Source organism: Aythya marila, assembly GCF_965140915.1.
Source record: "Aythya marila genome assembly, contig: HAP1_HAP1_SCAFFOLD_1043, whole genome shotgun sequence".
NCBI lineage: Eukaryota > Metazoa > Chordata > Aves > Anseriformes > Anatidae > Aythya > Aythya marila.
This window is the reverse complement of record NW_028137675.1, coordinates 1-15187: the sequence shown is the minus strand read 5'-3', so window position 1 is coordinate 15187 and position 15187 is coordinate 1. Positions and strand designations below refer to the sequence as shown.

General features: G+C 50.6%; 2 protein-coding genes across 2 annotated transcripts; one reads left to right on the top strand and one right to left on the bottom strand.

Annotated features, from left to right (window-relative positions):
• Window positions 1–2018: 2018 nt before the first annotated feature.
• Window positions 2019–2921, bottom strand: LOC309890650 (olfactory receptor 14A16-like; the record flags this gene model as incomplete). The annotated part of the gene is made up of 1 exon (XM_082785072.1): window positions 2019–2921. A coding segment is annotated over one exon (903 nt), but the record flags the coding sequence as incomplete, so codon positions are not given.
• Window positions 2922–11520: 8599 nt separating this feature from the next.
• On the top strand, window positions 11521–13528 carry LOC309890649 (olfactory receptor 14C36-like; the record flags this gene model as incomplete). The annotated part of the gene is made up of 2 exons (XM_082785071.1): window positions 11521–11969; window positions 13233–13528. Coding segments are annotated over 2 exons (745 nt in total), but the record flags the coding sequence as incomplete, so codon positions are not given.
• Window positions 13529–15187: the final 1659 nt, after the last annotated feature.

The following is a 15187-nucleotide window of genomic DNA, read 5'->3' as shown; positions in this document are numbered from 1 at the left end:
CACGTGTGGGGCAGTGGGGCTGGGACGATGCAGGGACAGGGCACTGAAAGGAGCCATGAAGGAGCTGGCAGGGGGTGACAGCAAGGACAGGCTCCAAAACAGAGATTTATGGTGGAGACGTAGGTATGGTTTTAGCAAGGGCAGAGCTCACCTGGAAGTGATGTTATCAAGAAAAGTCAAGAGCAAAGAGACGAGCTTTTGCTGGAGCTAAGGCTCAGATTTCTCACCCAGCTCGCCCAGGGATCGTCCTGAGCAAGGCAGCCACGAGCCCTGCCTGCCCTCCTGCCTGCCCTGCACCGTCAGGTGGCTGTAGCAGAGGGGACCCCCAGCCAGCCCCTCGATGGGGCTCTGCCAGCCCCTCGCCCTCCCGTCTGCAGTGACGTCATTGCTGCCCAGGGGACTCTCTGATGCACAGGATGATGTCACAGTGCCTGCCGGCCAGCCCTTCTGAGGGCCAATCAGGCTGCTGCAGTGGCAGTGACCTCACTCCAGCCCCCTCCCCACGGCCTGCCTCTCCCCTCTCCCCTGTCTGGACCCCGGGGACAAAAGTCGGTGTTATGCAGCAGCTTTGCAGTGGTGGCCTCCGTGGTGGTTTTGCCAGGGAGGACATCTGCCCATGTGCCAAAAGGACCTACTACCACCAAGATGCATTTGGTGTTTCGAGCTGTCACTGGCAGAGGTCTTGCAAAGTCTTTCTGCAGTTGTGCCCAGGGACCTTCACTCCATTGTCCTGGGCTGGGGCTTTCACTTCAGCTGAACCTGTGTCGGCTGTGGCACAAGCAAGACGCCTCTTACAGCTGTGCTCTGCATCCTCCTTCATGGGAGGGCACCACTCGGTGTCCTTCACTGTGCTCGCAGTGTTTGTCTTAGCTCCTGGATGAACCAGATTTGATCTGCTTGAGTCTTCTGAGGCCCAATCCAAGGCCTATTGCCTGCTGCACCTACCACGCAATAACTATTATTTTCCCTTACTACGCTGATTGACCTGATGAGTCTGTTCATAGTAATCGTTTTTAATTTCCGTAGTTGGAAGGGGACATATTCCCAGACTCGGACAAGCTGCTGAGCTCTGCCACAGCCACTCACAGTCACCTGCTATTGAGTCTTTCAGCCTCAGGTTGTCACATATGACCCAGCATGAGTTTCTCAGGGTCTCAATGGCCATTTCAAGTGTAGTGAACTCCAGCAATCCACTGGCAAGTGTGCCAGGATGCATGGAGCATTCCCACAGGAATCCCTCACAGAACCTATGGTTTTATCTAGGCCACAGTCTCAAGTTCCCAGACTGCAGTGGCTGCCTTCCAATGATTGTGACTTATGTTAGATTCATAGAATCATAGAACCATAGTGCCATGTAGATTGGGAAAGACCTCCTACATCATTTGGGTCAGGCCAAAGACGACAAGCTAACAAACTCTGACCTGTATACAGCTCTTCCTGATAAATTCGGCAGTGGCCCTGTGTTACCTTTGTTTCCTCTTTAACTGTAACTTCAGCAGGAATAGTTCATCTTGGTACCATGGCACAAGCATACAGAGGTCAGTGTCCCCTGCTGTGTCCCGTTCTCCTCTGCAGCAGACCCTCAGAGGCCTTCATCCCCTCTGTACCATTCCTGGGGGTCTTCAAGCATCTCCTGCCACCCCAGGGCCAGAGCAGCCTGCCCTGACCTGCTGCAGAGAGAAAAGGGTTTATTATTCCTGTTTATTAATCCACTGAAAATAGGTCTCAGAGAAAGAAATTGCTCCAGCCTCATTTATTTTGATTAAATACACAGAGCCTTTTTTTCACTGAAACCATAGGTCACACAGACAAGGGAATACTCAGGTAGAAGGAAGTGAAGGGCTTTTCTGTGTGGACAACATTACAACAGGAAAAAAAAAGGAAAAACAACCAAATAAATCAACAAACACCAAACAGAAAGGCAAGAGTGCCTGTCGTGACATACGCTGGGAGTCATTTGCAGAAAAAGGTAGACAGTCTGTGGCCACAGATAAAAACCCAATCAACAGTTTCCATACTGAATCCCTGAGATCCTGGTTCCTCATGCTGTAGATGAAGGGGTTCAATACTGGAGACAGCACTGAGTACAGAACTGCCACAACGAGGTTCGTGTTTGGGGAGGAGATGGAGAGGGGCTTCAGGTAGGCAAATATGACAGTGCTGAAACAGAGTGATACCATGGAGAGGTGAGAGATGCATATGGAAAAGGATTTGTGCTGGCCCTGCTCAGAGGGGATCCTCAGCACAGCCCTGAAGATCTGCACATAGGAAAAAAGAATGAAAACAAAGCATCCAAAACCCAAAAAGGAAGTGAACGTGAGAAGCCCAGCTTCCCTGACGTAGGAGTCTGTGCAAGAGAGCTTGAGGATCTGGGGAATTTCACAGAAGAACTGGTCCAGGGTATTTCCTCCACAGAGGGGCAGGGAAAATGTATTGGCAGTGTGCAGCAGAGCATAGAGAACCCCACTGCCCCAGGCAGCTGCTGCCATTTGGGCACAAGCTCTGCTGCTCAGGAGGCTCCCGTAGTGCAGGGGCTTGCAGATGGCAACATAGCGGTCATAGGTCACAATGGTTAAAACAGAATACTCTGCTGAGAGGAAGAATAGAAATAGAAATACCTGTGCAACACATCCTGCATAGGAAATGACTCTGGTGTCCCAGAGGGAATTGGCCATGGCTTTGGGGACAGTGGTGGAGATGCAGCCCAGGTCAAGGAGGGCGAGGTTGAGGAGGAAGAAGTACATGGGCGTGTGGAGGTGGTGGTCATAAGCTATGGCAGTGAGGATGAGGCCGTTTCCCAGGAGGGCAGCCAGGTAGATGCCCAGGAAGAGCGCAAAGTGCAGGAGCTGCAGCTCCCGAGTGTCTGCGAATGGCAGGAGGAGGAACTCGGTGATTGAGCTGCTGTTGGGCATCTGAGACATCCTAGACACAGGGATGATCCAAGGAAGGAAAGACAGTGATAATGAGGAGAGACATCTCTGAGAAAAACTTAATCCATCTCTCACTGAAACCCCCTACAGTGACTTTCCCATTTCTGGGACTTTTCTCCTGCTCTGTTCATTGAGCTTTGGATGGTGCTACAATCAAATGCCACTGGGAGCAGGGGACACTGCTGTGCACTTTGGAGGAGTCACGCCTGTCCTACAAGTCTAAACATAAAGAAATCAGGAGTGACCTCTGATTAAATCTACCTCTGATGTATGTAGAATTCCCAGCATTACCACTCTCAACACTCTTGATTGCCAAATGGCATTTGTGGTTTAATTTCTTCCAACTGCACGTGTGACACTCTTCTGAGTTTTTTGAGCGTAGAAAACCCTGGCATTTTTCCTACATTCCAGGTGAGATTTTGTGAATGTCATTGCAGTGAAGATCGCCTGTCTGTCCATCTACCCTGGTCTCAGCCAGACTCCTCTAGGGCTCAGTCGAGCTGCCCATATAGAACTGCTACATGATTGTGGCCTTAAGAATGTCTGGGAAAATGATTCAGTTTTTTCCTTCCCTCCAGACTGCATTGCCTCAAGCCCCGGAGTTTAGACTGGGTTTGGGAACCTTTCTCCTAAGGACAGATCTGCGTGGTGGGACCAAGAGGGTCAGAGCTTGAGCTACAGCTGAATGCCAGATCTGCAGGGAGCCATAAAGCAATACTAGGTGTATGAGCAGAGAGAAACAGCACAAGGCTTCTGCCAGGGGAGGCAAGGCCAGGGAGGGACTGACAAGAACTCAGGAGACTCTGCTCTGCTGGAGGTTCTGCTGCTGAGGTTATGAGTCACGTCCTGAACCCTGTGAGCTAGGGGACAGACAGAGAGGTGCCAGACTACACAAGAGCAGAGTAGAGGGGGACTGTCACCTCCCTCTCCTTGCTGGCCATTTTTAATGCAGTCCAGGACACAGTTGGCCTTCCAGGCAACAAGCGTATGCTGCTGGCTCATGTGCAGCTTCCCGTGCAGCAGGACCCTCAAGCAGGACCCTCCACAGGGCTGCTCTCAAATTCTTCTTTGCCCATTCTATATAAATACCTGGGATTGCCCCAGCCCAAGTGCAACACCTTGCACTTGGCCTTGTTGAGCCTCATTAGGTTCTTATGGGCCCACTTCTCCAGCCTGTCCAGGTCCCTCTGGATGGCATCCGTTCTCTCTATTATATCGACTGCACAGCTCAGCTTGGTGTCATCTGCAAACTTGCTGAGGATTCACTGGATTCCATCATCTGTGTCATTGATAAAGATGTTGAAGAGCACCAGCTCCAAGACCGACCCTTGAGGGACACCACTTGTGAGCAGCCTCCACCCAAACATAGAACCATTGACCACAACCGTTTGGCTGCGACCAGCCAACCAATTCTTGATCCACCTAACAGTCCATCCTTCAAATCCATTCCTCTCCAATTTAGAGAGATAAATGTGGTGAGGCACCATATCTAAGGCTTTGCTCAAGTCCAGGTAGATGATATTCGTAGCCCTTCCTTTCTCCATCGATGCCATCACTCCATCATAGAAGGCCACCAGATTGGCTAGGCAAGATCTGCCTTTGGTGAAGCCATGCTGGCTGTCTCGAATCACCTCTTTATCTCATGCATGCCTTCAGATGTGTTCCAGAAGGGACTGCTCCGTGATCTTTCCAGGCACAGAGGTGAGGCTCACCAGCCTGTAGTTCCCCAGCTCTTCTGTTTTCCCTTTCTTAAAAATGGGAGTCATGTTTCCCTTTTTCCAGTCACTGGGGGCTTCACCCGACAGCCATGATTTTTCAAATTATGATGGAGAGAGGCTCAGCAACCACATCAGCTGTCTCTACACCTCCAGATGACACCCCTGTATTCCTCACAGGCTATACAACCCTGCTTCTACTTCTGTGCATTTCCCTCTTTTCCCTCAGTTTAAGCAGCAGGTCCTTGCTCAGCCATGCTGGTCGCCCACCTCCTCTGCTCGAAGTGTCCTTCACTCTGCTCACAGTGTTTGTCTTAGCTCATGGTTGAACTGGATTAGATCTGCTTGAGTCTTCTGAGGCTCAATCCAAGGCCTAATGCCTGCTGCACCTACAGCACAGTAATTGTTACTTTCCCTTACTGTGCACAGTAAGGGAAACATCTTTGTAGTCCTCCTGAAGGGTGGAGAGATGAGGCTGGGCACTGACCAGCAGGAAAGCAGATCTGCAAGGGAGACCTGGGAGTCTTGGGGGACAGTACGCTGAGTATGAGCCAGCAGTGTGCCCTTGTGGCCAAGAAGGTCAATGGGATCCTGGGTGCATTCGGAAAAGTGTTGCCAGCAGGCCAAGAGAGGTGATCCTCCCCCTCTACTCAGCCTACACAGGTGCTTGGGGTTATTCCTCAATATCCCTAGGAAGGAGACACCACCTTTTCTTTGTGATGTCAAATGCATGAGAAGCCTGACAGGGTCAGAAAAGTGGCCATTTAGTTGCAGAAGAAGCAATAGGGCTGGATTCTCCTGAAATGCTACTTGGTGCTTGACAGAGCGGCACACTGCGACAGCCATGGTGACAGCCTGGCAGCCTTGTGCCTGGGTGTTCCTGTGAGATGAGCCAAATGGGATGAAGGCTTTGTTCCTTGTCCCTTCTCTTAACAGAGGGGTTTTGCCTCTCAGCAAAGCATATCGCTGTTGCCTGGGCTCCTTCTGTAAGGTGGCATCTGCCATTGGGGCCCACAGATGTGCAAAGTCTTGGTTTTCTTGCTTTCCAGTATCCTCTGGCATTCAGTCAACGCAAAGCAACCCAAGGTCTTCACCACAGCTTGTCATCATGGAAAGACACCTCTGGGACTCCTTGAAACTGGCTTCTGTAATTCTGCCATTGCTTATTTGAATCATGATTGCCTACATTATTTCGGACTCTTCTAGAGGTGACTTTGGAGTATGGGAATGCTTTATGCAAACACAAAAGAGCTTTGACCTCTTAGCTTGTGCTCAGTGACTTCTGTCCTAGAGCATGGCAGGTTATTGAATCAAAGCCTGGAATATCCTAGAGCCACTCACACACTGGCCTATACTGACTTGGTTACTGAAAATAGTCTGGTGGGGGACTTCAACTTCCCAGATGTCTGCTGGAAAGACAACACAGCAGAGAGGAAACAGTCTAGGAGGTCTCTGGAGTGGGTGGAAAATAACTTCCTGACGCAGCTGGTGAGTGAGGCAACCAGGTAAGTTGCCCTACTGAACCTTTTGCTTGTGAACAGAGAAGGACTTGGGGAGCATGTTGGAACACAAATATTGGGCATAGCAATCATGAATTAGTAGAGGTTTTGATAGGTAAGGAGCAGGATTAGCAGTATTGCCTCCCTGTATTTCTGGAGGGTTGAATTTGACTTGTTAAGGAGACTGATTGGCAGAGTCTCTTGGGAGGCAGTCCAGAAGAGCACGTTGCACTTGGGCTGGGGCAATCCCAGGTATTTATATAGAATGGGCAAAGGAGAACTTGAGAACAGCCCTATAGAGAAGGACTTGAGGGTCCTGCTGCACGGGAAGCTGCACATGAGCCAGCAGCATGCGCTTGTTGCCTGGAAGGCCAACTCTGTCCTGGACTACATTAAAAATGGCCAGCAAGGAGAGGGAGGTGATTGTCCCCCTCTACTCTGCTCTTGTAAGACACCACCTGTAATACTGCGTACAGGCCTGAGGCCCCCAGCACAAGAAGGATGTGGAGTTCTTGGAACGGATCCAGAGGAGGGCCTCGCAGATGATCAGAGGGCTGGAGACCTCTCCTGTGCAGAAAGGTTGAGGGAACTGGGCTTGATTAGCTTGGAGAAGAGAAGGCTCCACTGAGACTTCACTGTGGCCTTCCAGTACGTGAAGGGAGTGTATAAACAGGAGGGGGAAATGCCTGTTCTTATGTGTTGGTAGCGATAGGACAAGGGGGAATGGTTTTAAAGTAAGAGAGGGGAGGTTTAGACTAGAAATTAGGAGACCTTTTTTCACTCAGAGGGTGGTGAGGCACTGGAACATGTTGCCCGGAGAGGTTGTGGATGCCCCATACTTGGAGGCATTCAAGGCCACCTGGATGCAGCTCTGCGCATCCTGCTCTAGTGGTTGGGAACTCTGCCCAGAGCAGGGTTGAAACTAGATGATCTTTAAGGCCCTTTTTGTGATATATGTTCATCTGATTCGTGTCAGTATGGAACAGTGCATATTCGTGTCAGTATGGAACAGTAGGGCAGCATGGTATGATGAATGTGACCTTCTGTCTTACATACCCTTGTATAACCACAAGTCTAAGAAAAACAGAATGGTTAATGTATATAGTTCTTGTACCTTGCAAAGGAATTCGTGTCACTAGAGAGCAGTTCTGTCTGTCTCTGTGTCCTGCATTGGCAATTTAATTCTTCCACAGATGTAGTTTCTTCCCTTTCCTCCCAGTGTCCCAGTCTCCCCCTCATTAGAGTCAAATTATCAAATCTTCAGAAATATTCCTCAAATCCATGAGCCTATTTGCTTTTGTTATTCCGAACTCTTATTCCTAACAGTTACAGCCTTTTTGCCTTCTTTGTAGTTGATTTAGCACTGCTATAGATGTGACTGGAGTGTCCCTGTGAATGGCCTGTGAGGAATGTTTTAACTACTCGTGAAGTGTCAATAAGAGAGCTATTTGTGTTTCTATGTTTTTTCTTTGAAGTCTCTGATGTCTGGGGGTTTCAGAACAACTGCTAACAACTAGTGACTGTTATGGCTTCTGAATGGAACACTATGCAAGCCCCTGATATCTGGCCAGGTGGCCAGGAGATTAAGGAGAAGAAAAAAGAAGCTGAAGGCTAGGAGACAAAACTTGCAGGAGACGCTGTGTAAGCTTTTGACATGCTGCCAAGGAGTACAAAGGGGAAGGACAAGAAAAAAAACCTGAGAGGAAGACTACGAGCCTTCAGCATGAAAGACCCCCAGAGACTCCCAGGGGGACCACTGGAGACTGATGCGCATTCTCCAGTAGGACGGACTGGATCCCGGAAGCTAATTATAATAACCCAGGTTTTTTTAGAAGTAGTAATGAATATGTATTAGTCTAGGAGCATAAAAATCAGCTACTTGATGTAACTGGGGTGCGTCCTGGTGGAGCGGAGACTCCCGGTGCACCCAGCGCTGATTGCTTACCTTTATTCCTTTAATAAATTGTAAACTTGATTATAATCCTATTTTGAAGACTGAGCCATTTATAACATTTTCAACACAGGACATTCTATGATTCTATTATTCCATGTCTTTCCTCCCAGAGCCAGATCCCAAAGAGGCACCAGCTCCCAGGGACACCTGGCCCTGTATTGTCTGCCATAGCAAGGATGCATGACTAGAGAAGCCCCAGGGATAAGGGCATCCCTACCATCCAGACCCAGGAATCCTGGCTGCCACATTGTCCCCTGAACTCAGAGGAACACTCAGGCAGGGCTCTCACAGCAGCCACCAGTCTTGTCCAGCCTTCCCCCAAAGCCCAGGACTTGCAGCTTTGGACAGCTAACAGCCCATGTGACACATCTTGGGAAGGGGCTCCTGACACCCTTACCTTTGGGGGAGAGGTTCAGGAGCACTGGAAACAGGGAAGTCAGGACAAAGATGATGGTCACCCATCCATCCAGCACCCTCCATCTCACTTGCTGCTGGCCCTCAGCTCAGGACAAGGGATGCCTGCCCTGGCTCCTCAACCACAGCTCCTCTGCAAGGTCCCCCTGCTCCTCCGCCCGTCAGCGAGGGTCGCCCAGGGCAAGCTTGCTGCCTGCTGACCCCACTCCTGGCCACAGAAGGACAGTGCTGGGGAGCACCCAAACAGTGCCCAGCATGGACCAGGCCTTGCAGGGAAGTGCCGGCACTGCCGCTGCTCCAGTGCTTATATGCTGGTGATGCAGTGCCCCCTCTGTGACATCAGCACGTGACATTTGATGGCCTGTGAGGTCAGCAGCATGGAGATGGCACAGCTCAGGAGAGAGATGAGAGAGGCACTTCCCTTCTGCCCAGTTCTTTTCGGGATCAGGAACAGATCAGGGACATCTCTAAATGGTGGCAAAGGCCATGGAGTAAAGGAAGTGGAGCCCTGGAGATACCTCTACTGCCCCCTTATACCAACATGCTTCTGCTGTTGGGAGCCCTCCCACGATGGTTGGGTTTGAGGCTTGTCCTGGGGCCTGGATTTTTCAAAAGATGGAAGCGAAGGCACCTGGAATGGAACAGCCCCTCGGAGTGACTGAACTCTTCACTGCATAGAACTCACTTCTGAAAGAAAGATGGGCTTTACAGAATGAATTGGAGTACATGCCAGGGCCTCAGCACCATCCCCCAGTCTGCCATGCAGGAGGCAGAGGTGGTACACGAGGGAAGGGCAGACGTACCCTCAACATTTCATGATGATGAGAGAGGAGTAGGGCAGCGCTGCAGACAAAAAGGGGAGTGGGGAGAATGGTCTAGGATGGATGCCTTGCTCTCCTGTAGGCTGCCACAGCCTCCCCATGGCCCACAGCATTGGGCCTGCAGAGAAGGTGGAGACCACAGAGCAGGCTGAGGTGGAGGGGCAGCCTGCCCCTTGCAGCTGGGCTGCCAGATCTGCCTGCAGGAGACCACTTGTGTCTGTGTCCACAATGGAGGAGGAACCCGTCCTGATTTAGGATCTAAACTCTCTCATTTCAGGAGACCTGTGGCATGCTGAAGGAAAGACTACAGACCCTGACTGTACTGCAAACAGATGTACAAAGAAATGGATTCCTTCCTGAGAAGGAGAAATGAGCCTACTGTCAAGAAGTGTGTGTGCCAGGTGAGGGAGGGAAGCCCAGGGATTCCTTCAGGCTGTTTGCCAGCAGGTTCCCCTGCAGCCCCAGGGCCATGTGCAGGGAGCCTGGTGGGGGGCAGAGCAAGGGAGGCCTTGGGCTGGGCCTCTGCTGCTGAGCTGGGCCGGGCTCCTGGGCCCAAGGGGAGCTCCTGGCAAGCGGGCAGCGCTGCAGAGAGACAGCTCTGCCCAGGAGCAGCTCCTCTGCACAGCGCAGCAGGGCTGGGGACACTGCCTGCAGAGACACAGTGCTTAAAGGCAGGCAGAAGTGGCAGGATGCCCAGAGCTCACTGCGGGAGAAGACTTCCCAGCCCTGACCACGGTAAGTCTCTGGCTGGAGGCAGGAGAAGCCGGGGGTGCAGGCAGGGGTGTCCAGGGCTGTGGTGCAGAGCACGGTCTCTGCTGTGCCCCAGGGGCTGTGTGCCGGGGCAGGGCCTCTGCCGCCTGCCAGGCTCAGCACTCAGCCTGCCCGGGGAGCTGCCCAGGGCGAATTTCAAAGGGAACTCTCATATTTCCTTAGCCTCTGCTTTCAGTTTTCTCTTCTTTTAGCTCACTGGGAATAGAAATAGAAGCTGTTATTTCCAAGAAGAGACTGAGACTTACTCGACAGAAGAAGGAAGTTTCCAAGGACCCCCAGCAAGTCCCTATCCTGCCCCTCAGCCCATAGAAAGCTCCACCACCCCTTGCACAGTGTCAGCAGTGTCTGTGTGCCCTGGGCTCTAGGACGTGCCCCCAGCAAGCTGCCCCTGGGCAGAGCCCTGCTGCCAGGAGGTGTCTGCAGGGCAGAGCTGAGCACCCAGCTCTGATGGGGTGGGATGGGGGCTGTGAGCTGCAGGCAGGAGGCGTGGGGACAGAGACCCAGCTGCAGGCAGGGCCAGCTGCAGGCAGCAGAGCCATGGGCAGGGAATGGCAGGACAGTGGGAACATAGTCTGGAACCTCCTTTTCTGACCTCAAACCCACAGGAGTCAGGATGTCTCATAACCTCATGAGTGGAACCTCCGGCAGAGCTGACTCCTGAGTTCCTTTCAGTCCCTCCCTGGCCTTGCCTCCCCTGGCAGAAGCCCTGGGCTGTTTCTCTAAGTTGCTTCATCTGCTGTTGCTGTTCTTGTTTTATGGCTTGCTGCAGCTCTGGCTTTCAGCTGCAGCTCAAGCACTGACTTCCACCTCACAGATGTGTCCATAGGAGGAAGGTGCCCAAAGTTCCCCTTAAAACCTGTGGTGCTCAAGGCAGTGCAGTTTATGGGGCAGGAAAAATCTGAATCGTCTTACAGGCAGTTCCTGAAGCCACAGTAATTGGGCACCTATATGTGGGCCAGTGGACTGAGCCCTCAAGGACTCTGGCTGGGACGAGGGTAGATGGACAGACTGGACCAACCGGAGCTCAAGCAAGGGAGCAGAAAAATGGTCTCAGAAAGAGGAAAATCACTGTGCGGGGTTTCAGAGAGAAGTGGAGCAGGTTTTTATCAAAGATGTCTTTCCTAATTATCATTGTCTTTTATTTTCCTGGGATTGTTCCCCTTTGTCCAGGAGGATCAGATGTCCAACAGCAGCTCCATCACCGAGTTCCTCCTCCTGCCATTTGCGGACACACGGGAGCTGCAGCTCCAGCACTTTGGGCTCTTCCTGGGCATCTACCTGGCTGCCCTTCTGGGCAACGGCCTCATCCTCACCACCATAGCCTGTGACCACCGCCTCCACATGCCCATGTACTTCTTCCTCTTCAACCTCGCCCTCCTTGACCTAGGAGCCATCTCCACCACTGTCCCCAAAGCCATGGCCAATTCCCTCTGGGACACCAGGGCCATTTCCTACTCAGGATGTGTTGCACAGGTCTTTCTGTTTCTTTTCTTGATATCAGCAGAGTTTTCTCTTCTCACCATCATGTCCTACGACCGCTACGTTGCCATCTGCAAGCCCCTGCACTACGGGACCCTCCTGGGCAGCAGAGCTTGTGCCCAGATGGCAGCAGCTGCCTGGGGCAGTGGGGCTCTCTGTGCTCTGCTGCACACAGCCAATACATTTTCCCTGCCCCTCTGCGGAGGAAATGCTGTGGACCAGTTCTTCTGTGAAGTCCCCCAGATCCTCAAGCTCTCCTGCTCACAGTCCTACCTCAGGCATGTTTGGGTACTTATGATTGGTTTCCCGTTAGCATCCATGTGCTTTTTTTTCATTCTTTTTTCCTATGTGCAGGTCTTCAGGGCCGTGCTGAGGATGCCCTCTGAGCAGGGCCAGCACAAAGCCTTCTCCACGTGCCTCCCTCACCTGTTTGTGGTCTCCCTGTTTGTCATCACTGGACTTTTTGCCTACATGAAGCCCTTCTCAATCTCCTTCCCAGCCCAGGACCTGATGGTGTCATTTCTGTACTCAGTGATGCCTCCAGCACTGAACCCCCTCATCTACAGCATGAGGAACCAGGAGCTCAAGTGTGCCATTAGGAATATGATTTCAGTGATGTTTCTGAAAAGTGATAAATTACTGCTTTTTCTCCACAAATGACTTCCTGGGTACTTGTTTCATGATCATTATTGTAACATTTATCTTTGTTGTCATTCCCATTCATTAGTTTATTAGATTTTTTTTTTAATGTGTATATCTACCGTACGTTGAGGAATGAAACTGCTTTTTCACTACTCTCTCTTATCATCTGCTTAATAAAACAGGATCTCCCCAACAGACTGCCTGAAATCCTGCTTCTTCTTTCAAAGCTGATGCCAATAACATGGCTGAGCAGTGTGGTGGTTTCACAGCAATGGGCAGCTGAGCTCCAGCACATCACACTCATCACACTTTCACCCCTTCCTCAAAGGAGTAGCCAGAGAAAACAGAGTGGAAAGGGCTCCTTTTTTTTTTTTTTTTTTTTTTTTTGAAGATACAGGTAGAAGACTTAGCATTTGCAGTCTTGGGCAAAACAGATTCAGTGTAGGGAGATTAAGATCACTTGCTGAGATTTAACTAACTGACTGGAGCAGTGAGGAACTAAAAACAAAAAGTTTCTCACTCTTATCTCTCCCAGCTGCTGTTGTGTAGCAGCTTATTTTTTACTCTTTCTTAAATATGTTTTCACAGAAATGCAAATGCCATCACTTATTGGCTTGATTCTTCTGATTGGCTGGATTCTTGTCACAGAAGCCACCCCTGTGGCACCCTGCTACCAAAATCTTACCAAGTTAACTCACTACAGGAGGGATACAAATTTAATCAGAAGGTTGGAGCAACTCTTGTATGAAGAGAGGTTGAGAGAGCTGGGGATGTTCAGCCTGGAGAAGAGAAGTCTCTGGGGTGACCTCATTGCAGCTTTTCTTTTTTTTCCTTTCTTTTTTTTTTTTTTTTTGAAAAAAAAAAAAAAAAAAAAAAACTTAAAGGGGCCTCAGGGAAATGGGGCTTCTCACACTTAGTATTTTTGTTTTGTTTGGGGAGTGTTTTGCATTTATTTTGCTGTCCTATGTGCAGATCCTCAGGATCTGTTGCTCATATTCCTACCTCAGGAGTGTTTGGGTACTTACGATGGGTTTCTCTTTAGCATCCACGTGCTTAATTGTCATTCTTTTCTCCTGTGTTCATGGACGGCACAAAGCCTTTTCCACGTGCCTCCCTCACCTGGCCGTGGTTTCCTTGTTTTTCAGCACTGCCATTTTTACCTACTTGAAGCCCCCCTACATCTCCTCCCCATCCCTGGATCTCGTGGTGACAGTTTTGTACTCGGTGGTTCCTCCAGCCATGAACCCCCTCATCTACAGCATGACGAACAAGGAGCTCAAGGATGCACTGCAGAAACTCATGAGTGGGTGTACATCAGAAGTAACGTACTGCAGGTCTTCTCCGGAATAGCACTGCTAATATAACTCATGATATGCCAAGCTTGTCTTTTGTTCTTTGGTGGTTTTGGTTTGTTATTAATGAGGGCAACAATGTTTTCCATATAAATTGTCATTATTGATCCTACTCACGTATTTAAACAAAACAAAGGAACCTGCAGTGAAGAGTGTGTCTGAGATGCTTTTTCTGAGAATTTTGCTGGGGGTTCCAGGGTAATGCCCATGGGTGGAAATGAAGAGGAATATAGAGACCCACCATAGCAGCACTACCAGGAAGCAGCAGGGGTTCGTCTGTCCAGAGCTACTTTCATCCCACTTCTACAATCACCTTCTGAGTGTTTTCTGTTGGCATAAGCCTGATTGTTCCTGTAGCTTGGTCACAGTACTGCTGTGTGGCAATCCTGTGACCACAGGCAGGGACTGGCAACGGGCATTTTTGTGGCACAGCTGGCCTCCAGAACAGCATTTCCATCCCATAAAGTGATTCTGCTCAGGGTAGTGCCTGGCGGCTCAGGTCTTCCTTCACAGTTGCTGTCAAGAACATTGCAGTCCAGAAATGGACTCCAAGAGGGACCTGGCTTTGCCTGTTTCTCCATGGGCTCAGGGTGAAGTGATCAGAGCCCCAGCTGGGTGTTTGAGGGCATGGGCACTCCCTCAGGTGTTGCTTGTTGGTGTCCAGCACTCAGGCAGATGGTGAGGAGGCTCCAATTAACCTGCCTGTGGCACTACAGCATGTGCTGGGGCTGGTGGCAGGTGAGCAGATTTTGGAAGGAATCAGGAGAGCCCAGGGGAGCTGCAGGGACAGTGTGTCCCAGGGGGTCAGCAGTGAATGGAGCCCACAGAGCATGAGCCTCTTCCCGGTGGAGTCCCCCTGCGATCAAGTGTTAAATCTGGATGTGAGCAGGACAAGAAGAGCCCCGTGACCCAGGGGACATAGGAGGAACAGGGAAAGAAGTCTGGTGAGCGAATGTGGAATGGGAATAGTGGAATGCCATAGGGTGCAGCACCCAAACACTTCTCATGGCACTGCAAAGAAGGCAGGCTGAGGAGCTCCAGGACCAGGGCTCTCAGCCCAGCTCAGAGAGGTGGTTTGTTCCTCTATATTGGGACACAGAATGGCTCAGTCAGAAGTCCAGATGTGCCTGGTACAGTTGAGGCTTCAGCATGCACATCGTGTACATGTGCTGAGGTGAACCTGAGGCTGCACAAATGCCCTCAGCCAGGGTCCATTCCTCATGCCCTGGAGGGTTGGGAGAATGAAGGCTGGTCAGCCTCACCTCAGTCCCTGTGAAGGTGATGGGGCAAGCTTTTCCACAGCCACCTCCAGGCACTTGAAGGACAAAAACAGGATTGATGAACCCATAGAGGAAGGGAAGGAAAGGGAAGCAAAGGGAAGAGAAGGTGCCTAGCTGCAATCAGCACTTGGGGCAGCACTGCTGGATGTCATTATTTACTCTCTGAATTACCGGATGGAGCACACTTTCAGATCTTTTCTGGACGGTGTCAAGCTCAGAGGAGCCCTTGATCAATCTTATCTATTTAGTCTACCTTGATCAGAAGAGTTGAAGAAGATCAAAATCAGAAGTCTCTTGGAACATTTATTTGTTTATTGTGATTCAATGACC